Genomic DNA, 14,347 nt, shown 5'->3' on the forward strand with positions numbered 1-14,347 from the left:
TATCCCGCCAGAGGCATTTTATTACACAATTTCTTTATTCATTTATTTACAGGACTACATTCCTTGAGAGCTATGCTACACGATGTATTATTATGTCCTTTATTCGAACACTGTATTTACCTTTCTTTGATGATTTATGTATATAATTTAACAGTGTCCCCTGAGTGGGCGGGGTCATGGGAAGAAAACCTAATGTTTGCTTGTTCCGTCGCGGGAAGATTATTTTAGACGTAGGGGTGGGGGTGGTTTGCAGTAGTCTTGGGGTTCTCCAGCTTCGCAGAGTTTTGTTTTTTCTAGATGCTGAGAAATTTACTTACGTGCATTACGAGACTTCCATTGATGAATGAATACACACTGAATTAATAGATTTCCCCCATTTTAGTGTGGACAATTAATAATTGCGATGATGAAGATGATGTGATAATGATAAGGAGGCGAAGGCATTGTAGCAGGTGACGACAGGCTCCTGTGCAAGGTTAATTAACAGGCCCTTTGATATGAGTGTCAACCGAGGCCCGTATCCCGATCGTCATCACATTTTCAATGCACACAATCGGACAACAGTAATTATCTATAAGTTATATAATCAGTATATTCTCGACTGTCATGAAAATATCATATATCTAAAAAATTACGTTATATGCATGCTCGGAAGCGGAAATTTTAACCTAAAAGTTTGATCTATGTTTCATGTTGTTTGTTGAATAGTCTTTAATGATATTATATTCTAATATACCACAACATAAGGAAGAACACTTTGTCACCTACAAAGTTCAGACCCGTATACATTTATATCTCCTTAGGCCTAAATCATAAGGAAGTCCGCTCTATATCCAAATTTCATGAAATTATACGTTTTATGCATGCACCGACGTCGGAATTTCATGTTGTTTACTAAATAGTCTTCTTTAAAAAATATAACAGTCTAAAATATGACCACAACACAAGGAAGTTCATTCGTTAAATGTTTAGTAGATAGTACAGAGAATTATGATTGTTTATCAAAATCATTATAAAGAGTCGGTGGCCTGCAGATTTTCGAACGAGAACACGTACAGTAGGCGTTACTCCATGCTGAGCATGGATAGTTGTTCTATAGCTGGGTACTACTTTCTGGCTAAAAAAACTCTGTCTTTAGGTCTCCGCCTTTTGGCCTTTTTACATCCTGATTGATGCGTCGGGGATAATAGCGTTGTGTTCGTTGACAATCAATAGAAAATTCAAAATTAGTGAGTGGTAAAATAATCGAGCTCTCCTTTCGCCCTCTGCTGGATCCGTCACTGAACTAATGGGTACACTTCCTTTTTTCCTCTCTTTCTTTCTTCTCTTTAACTCTTCTCAATTTTTATTTTTATGCGTGACTGACGGGGCTGGGGGGAAGTTGACGGGGCGGGGCTAGTTGGGCTAAACTATGGTTAGCCCAACTAGCCTTCAATTAAATAATATTATACAAACTGTTTTGGTTCAATGTCGTAATAATGTAGGCCTATGTACGAAAGTGTGTTCTACGCAATATTGTTGTAATATAATAATATATTGCTTATGTCTTTGATTTTTTTCTCTATATAATGGCCTAAAAAATGAAATAAAATTACCTGATCTTTTTTCAAGAGGAGAAACCCTTGAATTTTGAAGAGCTTAAAGGCCATTAAAAACTCCTCAGAAGTCGGGAAAGCTCATTTCCGGCCATCTAGGAATCAAAATTTTCCCGGGGGAATTCCTCAGGACCCCTTTTGATGTTGGGGTTTTTTGAGACATTTTGAGCCACCCTATTTCATATCCTGGATCCGCCCCTGGCTAGAGTGCATTTCCCTTGTATTTCGAAATTGTTTATAAGTAGGCTACACACTGCTTTAACCAATACATCGTTAATCAACGATGCAAGATGACGCTATGTATAAACAATTATTGATAAACTTTTACTCGTCAATTGGTACAAAAACGTAAGCTAACATTTCCAAATCGTTATTTTTGTACTTTTTGAAAAGCGTACACACACCTTCAACCCCCTCCCCACAGCATACGTTTTGTACGCTCGTGAAAATGATGAAAATAACGGATGACCCATAAAAGACACCTCAGAAGTCGGAAAAGCTCATTTTCCGCCATCTAGGAATCAAAATTTTTCCTGGGGAGCACCCCCACTCCCCTTTCTTTGAAGTTCATCGATTCATGGAAAAAAGAATATGTATGCAACTACTCATTTTTATTGTTTCTGTATGTAGACCTATACCGGTAGGTATTTCCCGCCAAACAATATTCTCTTTCTTTTTGGGTTGTTATGAAAATATTTGCAATAATAATTCGTACCGGTAGTTGAATGTTCTGGAAGATGTAGCAATTAGAAACCAACAATCGATGTACATCTAGCATAAAAATTATCTGCCCAAAAAAAAAAAAAAAAAAAAAAAAATTGTACGTGGTGCTGTCAATTAAAGGTCATCACACTGCACCAGATGACTTTTCTCAAACTCACGATATGCTGCCAATTTATTAGACATTACAATATGACACTGCACCAGATGACTTTTCTCAACTAATTTTTTCTTCCTGCCAAGTTATTAGACATAACAATAAAATATTTCAGACGTGCCTGCATATATAAATTGTTGGGCAACAACAAGGCAGCATTTATATCTTGATTTCACATTGTGTGAACTGATATTATTGCCTGTGTTAAGCTTATACATTAACTATCTTAATTTGTATATTTGAGAAAATAATGTCAACAATTCCTAAATTGGCTCACAGTCATTTGGGATTATTGTAGTAAAATGTCTGTAAATCGAAAACAAATTGTTTCACTTCATGACTTAATGCAAGCTGTAACAATTCTGCTGTTGTTGTCAAGGTCTAAACAATCGTAGCGCAAAATAAACGTAACCATGTAGGTTTGTGGCAGGGGGTGTACCAGGATTGCTGACTTAGGGGTGGGGGAGGGGGTCAATGTTCCTGACGAGAGCGTAAGTAGGCGTTGTCGGGCGTCGTTCAGTCAGAATCTCTAGGAGAAATTGTTCCGGAAACTATAACAACTTTTCAAATGCTTATTTATAATCAACCTAAATGACGCATGTACAAAAATACATATACCCCCTGAAGAATTGTTTTTTCTTTTTGATGGGCGGAGGGGAGCAGCTTCACCAACCCCTATTGGCGCCACTCCTGATTTGTGGGAAGTTCCTGGCACCTGATAGTTATATTTTGACAAGAAAGGAGATATTGTATATAGTATATATTGTCTAATTTAGTATATATAGTAATGAGTAATTGAAGGGCCTCCACAATGCACAGCGTACATGGTGTAAAAAACATAGTGTGAAAAGTATTTTAAAGTGTGTGTGACTGAGTAATTAAAGTGATTGAATAATTAAACCAAAAATCACTATATCATTGATAATTTCATAAAAATTTACTTCAAAATGCTAGTTTCTATGTGATAAAATATTGATGACATCGATATACATTACACACACTTCTTTCTTTTCACAGCTTCACTAGTTTGCTTTTATTTTATGTTACAACATTATGCAAATCATTTGTAATAAGTACAAATAATTAATTTATTACACAGCAATAGTCATAATTGCATACAGGCAATTTTTTGAAAGGCACCAAACTATTAAAATATTCATATTCAACAAAACGGAACTATACTAAATTAATTGGGAATTTTCAAAATATCCACTGTGACAAAAATATGTAATCATATAACTAGAAATAATATTTGGAAGTTATGATTGTCTAGAAATTCAGTAACAATACAAATCTAATGTACTTAAGTAAAGAATGCGTTCTCATAACAATACCTTGGTTATCAAATTCGGAGGGAGGTAGAGATATACAGTATCATTAAAACAAAAGACAAATAGATTTTTGGAACCAGAATATTTAAGTACCCCTTGGCCTCAGATTTTATTCCCCTACCATCCCCAAGTTGCATCCTCTCCCCAAGATGAATTGAGTATTCTGTATTCATCATTCAGTGCTCTCTTTTTCATTGGAGGGTTGGATGTCATGAGTTGCCATTATGGTTCTCAGGCATTCTCTATTTTTCATATTATTCTCCAATGCCTAATCTGAATCCGCATAAAAAAATTAATTTATTGCACATCTGACGAACCACACAAAAATTATAATGTACAGCTTGGTAGCTAACATCAAAATAATTCTGAAATATAAAAATTCCAAGTTGAACACAAACAAAAATAATAGCAGTAAATTTGAATATATAAGTATTATATCATAAAATATAGAATTAATGCCAGTAGCATATCAGGGGGGCATGGGCGGGGGGTGTACCCCGGAAAGTTTGGGCCCTTGTCGCAAAAAAAAAAAACCACACTCATGTAATTAAACATAACCTCATAAAACTCATTCCACCAGCATTTTCCATGTAGGTTTATTCAATTTCCCTAAGCTCTTAATCCTCCACAATCCCCTCTCCATCAATTCTCATAAATATGCCACTGTTCTTATTAATGAGCAAAGAATTATCTTAAATAGTTACAAAAATAAAATGCTTCATTAACAGTACACAAGTGAGCTAATACCAATTTTATTTTATTTTACTGGCTGTAGCTCGATTTTGCCTATCCACAAGGTTAAGACTGAAGTGCGCCCTTAAACAATTGTTACAAAAATGCTGTGTAAACGAATAGGTTTCTAAATATCAACTACCTTGATTTAGTGCAAAGAAATTGACTTATATTATAACTATGGTAAACATATAATGGTAATCTGCCAGTCAAGATTTAAAATATCACAATAAAACATAAATAAGAAAACTTTGTATATATTTAGGTAAGTTATTACCTTTCACTTTAATATCAAAATGAGTAAAACAACTAAAGCCCTATGTCTAAATATGGTCATGATTACATCACCTCATGACCATATATAGGCACATCATGACTAAATATTTTGACATTTTTTGTCAAAGAAAGTTTGATAGTGTGCACAAAACTCAATGCATAAATAATACCATTCTAAATCCTGCACATAGACTTATGAATTGACTGGTTTTAGGAATTTTCGTAGTAAAAAGTTTGTAAAATTTTAAAAATACAATTTTTTAGATCAGTGTCTCGATGGAAGTTGATGGGATAACCTATTTGATCGTTTGAATGACAATTTCATGTTTTGTTTTTTTAATATATTATGTAGGTAATATTTTACAGAATTTATCACAGGTCTCCCTCTATATTAAAGACCCCTCAAATTAAACACTACTTTCTTTATCTTTATTCATCTAATTAGAGACCAAACCTGCTAAAGACCATTTTAAGAGTGACTATTATAAGTTATGTAAAAGAGGATTATTTCATATCTGTAAGCTGCAACCTACTAGAAGAAATGAACAACTGTATGTACCAAAAAAATGTATAATGTGATTATGACTTCAGATGGGTATGACTGTTGATTTGTATGAATTAATTTGTATCTGGGGGCGTTTACATCTCATGACAAGTTGCGAAATTTGATTACAGGTACTAGCAACCTCAGTCAATGCTTGAAGTATGGATGACTGTTACTCAGCAATATCTAACATTAATATTTTCCTATGAATGTCAAACTAAATTTGACTTGCTTGTGAGCATGAGTCTATTAGGAATTTTCAGTAGTTATCAATTTTATGAATGTTCAAGTTTACATTGATTGAGGCAGAATTAAAAAAAAAAAAAAATGTAGTAAATATAGGAAGTCTTTGGAATTGGATCCATAGACAAATTATTGTGATTACCATTGGATTTGAATGCTACAGGATAAAACAGCTGCACGGGTAATCCTTTTAAAGATATATGTGGCAAAGACAAGCCAAACCAGTCACTCGTCGCAAATCCTGTTTCAGAGAAAATGGCCAAAATATGCTGGAATGTCAAATTTTTATAAAATCTATTTTATTATACTAAACTAACCTTTACATATCTATACATCATTCTATGCTGTTATTTTTCCACATTTTTAATGTTAAAACAACACTTTTTAAGGATTTAATGATCATTTCTGCATGAGAAATGCCTGAAATCATAAACTTTGAAGGCTGACTTCTCATATATTGTTCTTTAAACAGCTCTATGTTTAAACGCTTGTAACTTCATAAGGAAATGTCCGATTTCAATGATTTTTTTACCATTTTATAGCTATTATTTTACTATCTAACAATGTATTAATAACTCAAAGTCGATTTTTACAACGAGTGACTGGTTTGGCTTGTCTTTGCCACATATACTGTCTGGCCACACCAAAAACCAGCCTGCTGTCGCTAAATGTTAAACTGAGTAATCAGCATTAGAATGTACCAGTATTGTATACTTCAGTACAGAAAAGCTGTAATACTTTTACTCATAACTTTGGCAATAATAAGTCAATTCCAGAATGACCTGGGCCTATGCTTTTAAAATGTGGAAAATATGAGTATATTAAGTCAATTTTCTTGTAATGGTCACTAATGCTGGTGTTAGCATGGCAAGCCTCAAATATAAGATTAAAACAAATGATGAACCACCATCTCTACCAAACTGACAAATGTCAATCAAAATTCAATGATAATGAATTTAATTTTTCGGATCACAAAGTAATAGTGATATACTGAAAAGCTATGTATTCAAAAATTACAGAGGTACACAAATTGTTTTTTGTTTTACTTTAAGTTACTTAAGAATAATTCTAGATAATTTGACAAAAATGCGAAACTGCATCTCATTAAAATTAGCAAATGACAGATTTTGATTACGATATATATTATCTATATTTTTAATATTTTAATTGATTCATTGCATGTAAAGCTGCGGACATTCACTGTGTTGAATCCAACTGCGCTTCCTGTTAGCGCTATACGTCGTGAAGCTGTCTGCTAATTGTTGGTGGCAGCCCGAAGGTTCATCATTAAAAAGAATCTGTTGCACACTCGCTGTGGCGATCTTCATAGAATCACGACTGTCTTGTGTATGTATTGACAATAAAGTGACTAAAATTAAAGTATTTTCTGTACAGTAGGAATTATGCTGAATGTATGTATTTGTTGACAAAGAAATAAATATAGCATTATATAAATACTGTATACGTAGGTGGTATGTTCTGTTTTAGTTTCCTTTTGTTAACTGTATACACACAAGACTGTACAGTAAAATGTATTCAGTTGAACTATAGTTTTTGAATAAAAGTTATACGTTATTTCAGACCATATATTAAATAATATGGTTTTTAAATATTATGCCATAACCCAACATAATAAAACTATATAAAGTTTGCAACTTATGCAAACATTTGTACAACTACCAGAGTCAGAATTGTAGAAAGTTTTGCATAATTAAAAACATTTTTTTATTACATAAATTAAATATACAGTATTCATATGGTGCTAGAATTACTTTTAATAATTATATATTCAAACAAAAGGATTAAATATTCATGTATATTTCTTAACATACAAAATACATGTATGCTGTATACAGTGGCGGAGCCAGGGGGTGGGGGGGGGGGCTTGGGTAAGCCTAAGCCCCCATCAGACACATCAAGGCCTCACTGGCCGTCGGACCAATAAAATTTTTAAATAGACCTACACCAAACCAAAACATGACTTTCACAGTTCTAGAATGTCATTTCTGGCCATCCAGAGGTCCCTATTTATAAAAAATCCCATTTCCACACTCCCACTCCTCAGCGATACAAGCTCAAGGCCCCCTGTCGGACAGCTTGTCACAACCACCAACCCCTCCCCAGAAGATGTATCCTAGAGCCGCCACTGACTGTATACAGTATATCCTGGCTAAATATACTTTATATCCCAAGAAAGTGATCTTTCTCATAACAGTGTGTATAGAGACTACTGCCTATTTTTTTTCTGCAATATGCTTTCCTTGAAGCTATGTACGCTTTTAAGAAACTTGCACAAGCACAGAGCTGAAATCTTGTTTAACTTTGCTCAAAAAATTCTCAACAGATCTTTTTTTTTAAACCGTTCACCGAAAACTTGGTCTAACGTGCGTCAGTCTGCAAATACAAAATTACAAATATGTTTCCTCGTCCTCAACATTAAGGGGCAGCGGAGGTTGAACGTTCTTCAGACGTCCCGGGGAAGAGGCTAGTCTGTAAACCTAAAGAGAAATATGACAAAACAATTTTATCAGCCATCATTATAATTAATTTATTATTAACTGCAATAAAAATAATATAAACTATAATGTATGATGAAGCTACATTTAGATTTAATGTTAAATGATGACATCAGCATGTTCTAGCCCTGTCCAGAATATCAAATTATATTTGAAAAAAAAACATGTGACATGCCCAAATATGGTCATGATGTCATCACACCATGACCATATATAGGTGCATCATGACTATATACGGGCATACAACAGGTTTTTGGTCAAATAAAATTTCATAGCCTGGGCAGGACTTAAAATTCAAAGTCACTAATGTTAAACTCATTAAATATCTATCATGTTAATTAATGCTTATGAAATCAAGTAAGTCAAATTGTATGCTGTTGCATTGTTAGTAGTGTTAAATGTTAAAGTAGTTAATCAAGCCTCTAAGCAAGTCAATTGTATAAACATACATACATTTCTTCCACCTTGATATTCAAAGTACAAGACGGATAAAAGAAGAAAATGTTAAGATGGAGGCGAAAGGGTAACAAAGACTGAAGATAAAGCAGTTTGCATGTGATTGTATAAATTTAAAAGAAATGTGAAGTAAATAAGTGAAGATGTATGAAAGGCAAGGAATGCAGTTCAAAATATAATGAGGAAAATTCCATGCACAAAAACATTGTTGGTACTAAAAACTGACAGCAGAGCAGAAATATACAAATATCTATATTTATTATCTTCCATTAAAATAAATATAACAATAATATTTTCATGGAAAATATGAAATATTAATGCATACTTTCCATTTAAAATACATAACCATTAGCCAGAAGTGTATATATGAAATATAAATTGTCCACACAAACAGAAAATATCTGGTATACATAAATTTGTGTCGGCCTATGAGCAAGCAAAGAAACATGCATGTGTTGAGGGCAGTATAGCAAGTTTATAATACCAGAAACATGCAAGACTTTGGTAAAAATGAAACCAAGGATACAAGGCATAGGGCAGATTCATCCCATCAAAATTTGCAATTTAGTAAATGCCAAAGAGCCCTTTGTGTCTTAAAAAAAAAATAAATAAATCCTGTATTCACCCTTTATTAGTTGTAACCACAATACAATTTTCTACAATAGAAATTCTACTACAATTATTTTAACTAAACCACCTGTCCTAATTTGCATATCAAAGCTCATGCGAATTCATGCACATGGAACAATTTGATTTTTCACTCAATACTGAGATAACAAGCTTAGATAAAAATACAAAACGAACAATGAAAATCACAAACACAAGAACAATTAAGGAATATTGCAAAGGGACATAATTCCAGAAGGGCCCCCAAAAAAGCACATTATTCAACTCAACAACATTAAGACTAGTAGGTTCTACAACATGTAAGAATACTGCATGGTATTATGAATCAAAGAATTAACAGCAGGAATCATGCAATATACATGATATTGAGTATGTCCCATTCAGTTGAAATTACTTTCTGGCTAGCTGTACCGAGTTGAAAACATTCATCATGACAATGTTTTAGGGAAAAATAATAAATAAAGATAACGATGACAATGATGATTATGAAATTGATGATGATTTGCTGATGAAGATGGTAATGATGCTTTTGAGACCAGTGTTATATTCTGTCCACACTAACAAATCTGTCTGTGACAAATATCTTGAGAATGTCACTTGGTACTTGTCACATGAAACTTGGTAGTGTGAATGGAACTTAATTTATACACCTATTTACAAAAATGAAAAAGCTTGCAGCTTGTTTTGTAGAGTTGTAGAATATATGTTATTTCCGATTACAAATAACCTTAAACAAATTCATGCAATGGTTCCCTGACAAACTTTACAAAAACCAAACAAATGCAACAATGCAAAGCAACATTAAAGAATGCTAACTTACAAAAAAAAACAATGAAAAACAAAATTCTAGAAATGGTTAAAGCATGCGTTTCTTATCAACAATCATAATTTACTTTTAAATAAGGCAAAATAAAAAAAAAAACATGTTTAGTTTCTGTTTCAAGTCAGAAAGCCCCACATTATATAGTACAATTTTAGTACTAAAACAATTTGTAATAAGCGCCACTTTCAAATAAGCACCACTCTTGAAAAAGTGCCATACTTAAACCCCCAAAAATGTTATAAGCACCACAGCCAATATTGAAACATATATTATACGGTAGGCTTAAGCCAGGCCTAAGGACCCAGGCCCAGGATTTATCAATCTCAGCTTAGCAAATGTCTGAAGTCAAAAAAGTTCCTAAGCAAATATCAAACCATCTTAGTAAAATCTTAGCTTAAAAATTGTCTTAGATGGCGCATGCGTACAATCGACTTTTTAATTTGAAGCAACTTTTAAAATTAAGCAAAGCAATTAAAGCAATATCGATAAATCTGACTTAAGCTAAAAAAAATGGACTTCAGACGAATTTAAGCTGATTTCTAGTTTTATAAATCCGGACCCCGGTACTCATTCATTATGAGAATGTAAGAATTTCTTGGAGATTTTTTTCGGTGGCTTGCCCATGAATACTGAAACCTACAGCAGGCAGACCAAGGATAAATGAACATATGATGGGGACGACAAACATGTTTTTTATTTATTTGCCAACAAAAAACTACAAAATAACATGCACCACTTACTTGGGTAATTATCTTTAAATCTTGATTGATAATGTAAAATAATTGAAGCATCAAAATAAAGGGGAGAAATGTTGATGTTGAATGGCATTAAGATGACATTTTCTGTTCTTTTTTTTTCTTTTACAGTTTTAAAATGGTTTATGTTAGTTTTTAACTTTATTGTAGCTATTGTTTTTGGTTTAAGGATAAGTAAGTTTACTTCATTGTCACCAGATTTCCATTTCCAGCAAACAGTCACTGGCATAAATGCAAATGACAGATTGTAGTGAGAATTTAAGCTGAATTCTTGATTAAACCAATGTGTACAGATTCCTGGTAACTTGTACTGTGTCAATTCAGAAACACTCAGAAACCATATTTGTTATTAGATTATTATTCCACATTCTTCTCCAGTCAAAGTTTGAATCAGCAGAATGTAAATAACTGTGATATCATTTATGATATGTATTTTCATCCAAAGAGCCTTCTGCTGACTGCTTCTTGTTTGTGATCATAGTTGGCACAGCTGTAACCTCTAGTTTACTAGACCCCCTAAAATCAGTTCAATAAGTTGTTTTTCTTGATCACTTTTATGTAAAATACTTGTTTGTAAACACATAAATTTATACATAAAAAATAGATAACATGTTATGTTTTAGTTGTTATGTTAGTTGAAAATAATATTATACAATTTGGAAACATGTTTGTAAGGAGTAACAGATATATATTTACATTTGCCATCATCCTGTTTTGCCTACAAATCAGAAAGGTATATGTATGTAACTATTCTAAGGAATTGTTAGCAATTTAGAATTACAAATAATATTTGGTTTTGAGCATGAAGTATGAGCAGTAAACTGTTGCTTTTTAAAACTCCCAAAACAGGAGTAATAAAAGTTAAACCCTAGATTGAAAATCTAAACCACACAAAAATATTAGACAAAATATCAGTTTTATGTGAAGCAAAAACACCATGTTTTAATAAACCTTGGTTAGATATATTTCATTCTTTGTAGATATTTACAAGACATGTCAGAAGCAATGCGTTAAAAAAACACAAATGATTCCTCTGTATTAGTTACATTTTTGCACTTGCTTTCTGCATTTTGAAATAAATCACCATCACTGCTTTATCACCACTTTCAATCTTATTTCATTGACAATAATAAGCAAGTTTATAAGCCTCTATAATACTAATTTCAACAGTAAAGCTTTGCAGATACTCTGAGATATTTGTCTATCAAACTCAGCAAACACTGTTGATCAATATGTTTATCTCATCATGTCAATGGACCTGTCTGGAGTGAGTCAATCAAACTTAAAAATTGACACATCAGAACAGCGCCAGAAATGCACGCTTCCCACAAATACACATTTACATACTTATATGCTAGCATTTTGTAGGACCTTAGCAAACTATCCAATAGGCTGGGGGTTACACAATACTCTATTTCCATGTTTGATCAAACAAAGTCTCCTGCAGTCTGACAGATAAAATCAGCGAGTATGTTCCTGGCATAAACTATCATGAATAAATATCACTCTCCTTAGAAAAATATAAGCAATATAATACTTTCCAGATGCATTTGAGCATTAATGCTGACAAATATTTCATACAATGTAATTGCATGCATATATGTTAATAAACTGAAGAAATAATTTCATTTTCAACTTATATATAGCAAGAAAATATATTTTCGAAACTTATTTTTGAGATCTAACTATTCAGTAATCTGAACATCAGTAACTTAAACAAAAAGCACACTTTGGTAGAACTTTGCAATTGTAATTCTGCATTTGAAACATAATTTGAATGGTCCATTGACAGCTACAACTACCAGTATTCTACTAGGTTAAGAAAAATCCACACTTGTTTTCTTACATGCAATAAAATAAAGAAAAAATGTATGGTTTCTACAGATATAAATGTACACATATTTATAAGGGACTGTAATCTTATTCATTTTTACTAACCTTTTAAGAATTTTACAAAGCATTATTAACTGTAGAAATTATGGTTGCTAAGTTTTGGGGCAATCGGCTTACAACGGTATACAAAACAATTTCAGGCAGCTATACTAGCCTCAATGCTAGCATATTTCTTTTGCTGGATTGGTGCACAAATTTATTTATTTATTTATTTACTGGTAATTGATTGGCCCTCTATGTCCTTAAAAATTAAGGACTGTAGAAATCCTAAATAGATAAGATCATAAAATTTCAGGACAAAAGTATATCATAATATTTGATATCTGAAGCCTTCCTTTTTTAAAAAAAATCTTTTTCTTTTTTCAGTAAGCTAATTTTTTTTGGCATCCTATTAAGAAGTTTATATACCATTATGTACATCTATTTATATTTATACATATATTTTATATATACTATATACATCATAATGTAAGCAAATCTCCTTGGATACCAGCTTGTAAAATAGTACTTCAAAATTAGTAATAGATTGATGTCAACCTAAAATTATATGCAAACAATTTTAAAGAATAATTTTAAATTTTCTATGCAAGAATTTGTATTGCACCAGAAACAAAATTTCTTCTGTAAAGATCAATGATCAATTAAAATCAATTTTCTGAACCTGCAAATTTGTATTCCTCCAATTTTTTTTTTTTTTAAACCTATTTTAAATAAATACCACTAATTCTTAAATGGTAAAACATTAAAAAAGGTTGTAAAACTATAAAATCCAATGCTCATGCAAACTGGATAAAACATGTATCCAAAATCTTAATCTTTTTACTTTCTAGTTTTTTTTTCCATGCAGCTTGTATGATAGCTACTTTTATGAATATTAAGTTATTCTCTTAATGAAATGAATTTACCACAAACACACAAAAGGAATACAAAATGTTTTGGAAAGAAAAGACATCAAGCAAAGGAATGTTCTTGTTCAACAAATTAGTTATGATGAAAATGATTAATTTCAATTGCCATAAAATATTAGATACACAATTATTAATAATAAGTTTATATTTATATATTTTATTTTATATTTATTTTATTCCCATGCTGTGTAATATTCTAACATGTGTAAATAATTCAAAATTGTTTCTTTACAAAATATATTGTTTTAGATAAATTTTGTCCAGTCTGTCTAATATTGTTTTTGTTTATTTAATGGCAAATAAAAATTAATCAATTTCAGCATAAAGCTAAAAATGTAACAAGCTGGTTCACAAAGAGAAAAAAATATACTAGTACCTTTTAAGGAAAACAAAAGAAAATTTAGACGAAAATAGGCTGTGTAGTAAGAAGCAAAGAATAAAGTAACTGAGTGAGAGTGAAAAGGAAAGAACAAAAGTAAACTAAAAGAATAACAATCAACATTCTTACCAACATAATTAAAATAATAGATGGCAAAGAAAACTAATATAAATAAAAATTGTTGATATCAAAATTTACATATAACTTCGTGCCCAAAACAAAAATTATATAAGTATCTATTTTATTTATATTATTATTCATACTGATAAGCCTATTTAGTATCAAGCCTCTATTATCTCTATTATGATCTATAATCAGTTCATGCTAAAATCATAGTTTCATTTTTATATCAACATTTTTTTTACTGTTGTTTAATTTACTTTACCATATAA

General features: G+C 31.8%; 1 protein-coding gene across 6 annotated transcripts in view; it reads right to left on the reverse strand.

The window, feature by feature from the left end:
* Nucleotides 1–6,541: 6,541 nt before the first annotated feature.
* The window catches only part of LOC117114356 (PH and SEC7 domain-containing protein 3-like), a 58,576-nt gene continuing 50,770 nt past the window's right edge, over nucleotides 6,542–14,347 (reverse strand). For 3 of the 6 annotated variants that reach the window (XM_033258003.1, XM_033258002.1, XM_033258007.1), the window contains one exon: nucleotides 6,542–8,096. In XM_033258003.1, the coding sequence (XP_033113894.1) occupies nucleotides 8,007–8,096 (90 nt within the window). In that variant the 3' untranslated portion in view covers nucleotides 6,542–8,006. Of the gene's footprint in view, nucleotides 8,097–10,760; nucleotides 10,781–13,952; nucleotides 13,992–14,347 lie in introns of all 6 variants that reach the window. The other 3 variants (XM_033258005.1, XM_033258006.1, XM_033258004.1) reach the window with 3 other exon arrangements.

Source organism: Anneissia japonica, unplaced genomic scaffold (assembly GCF_011630105.1).
Source record: "Anneissia japonica isolate Jap-2015-1 unplaced genomic scaffold, ASM1163010v1 scaffold1231_len1163931_cov198, whole genome shotgun sequence".
Taxonomy (NCBI): Eukaryota; Metazoa; Echinodermata; class Crinoidea; order Comatulida; family Comatulidae; genus Anneissia; species Anneissia japonica.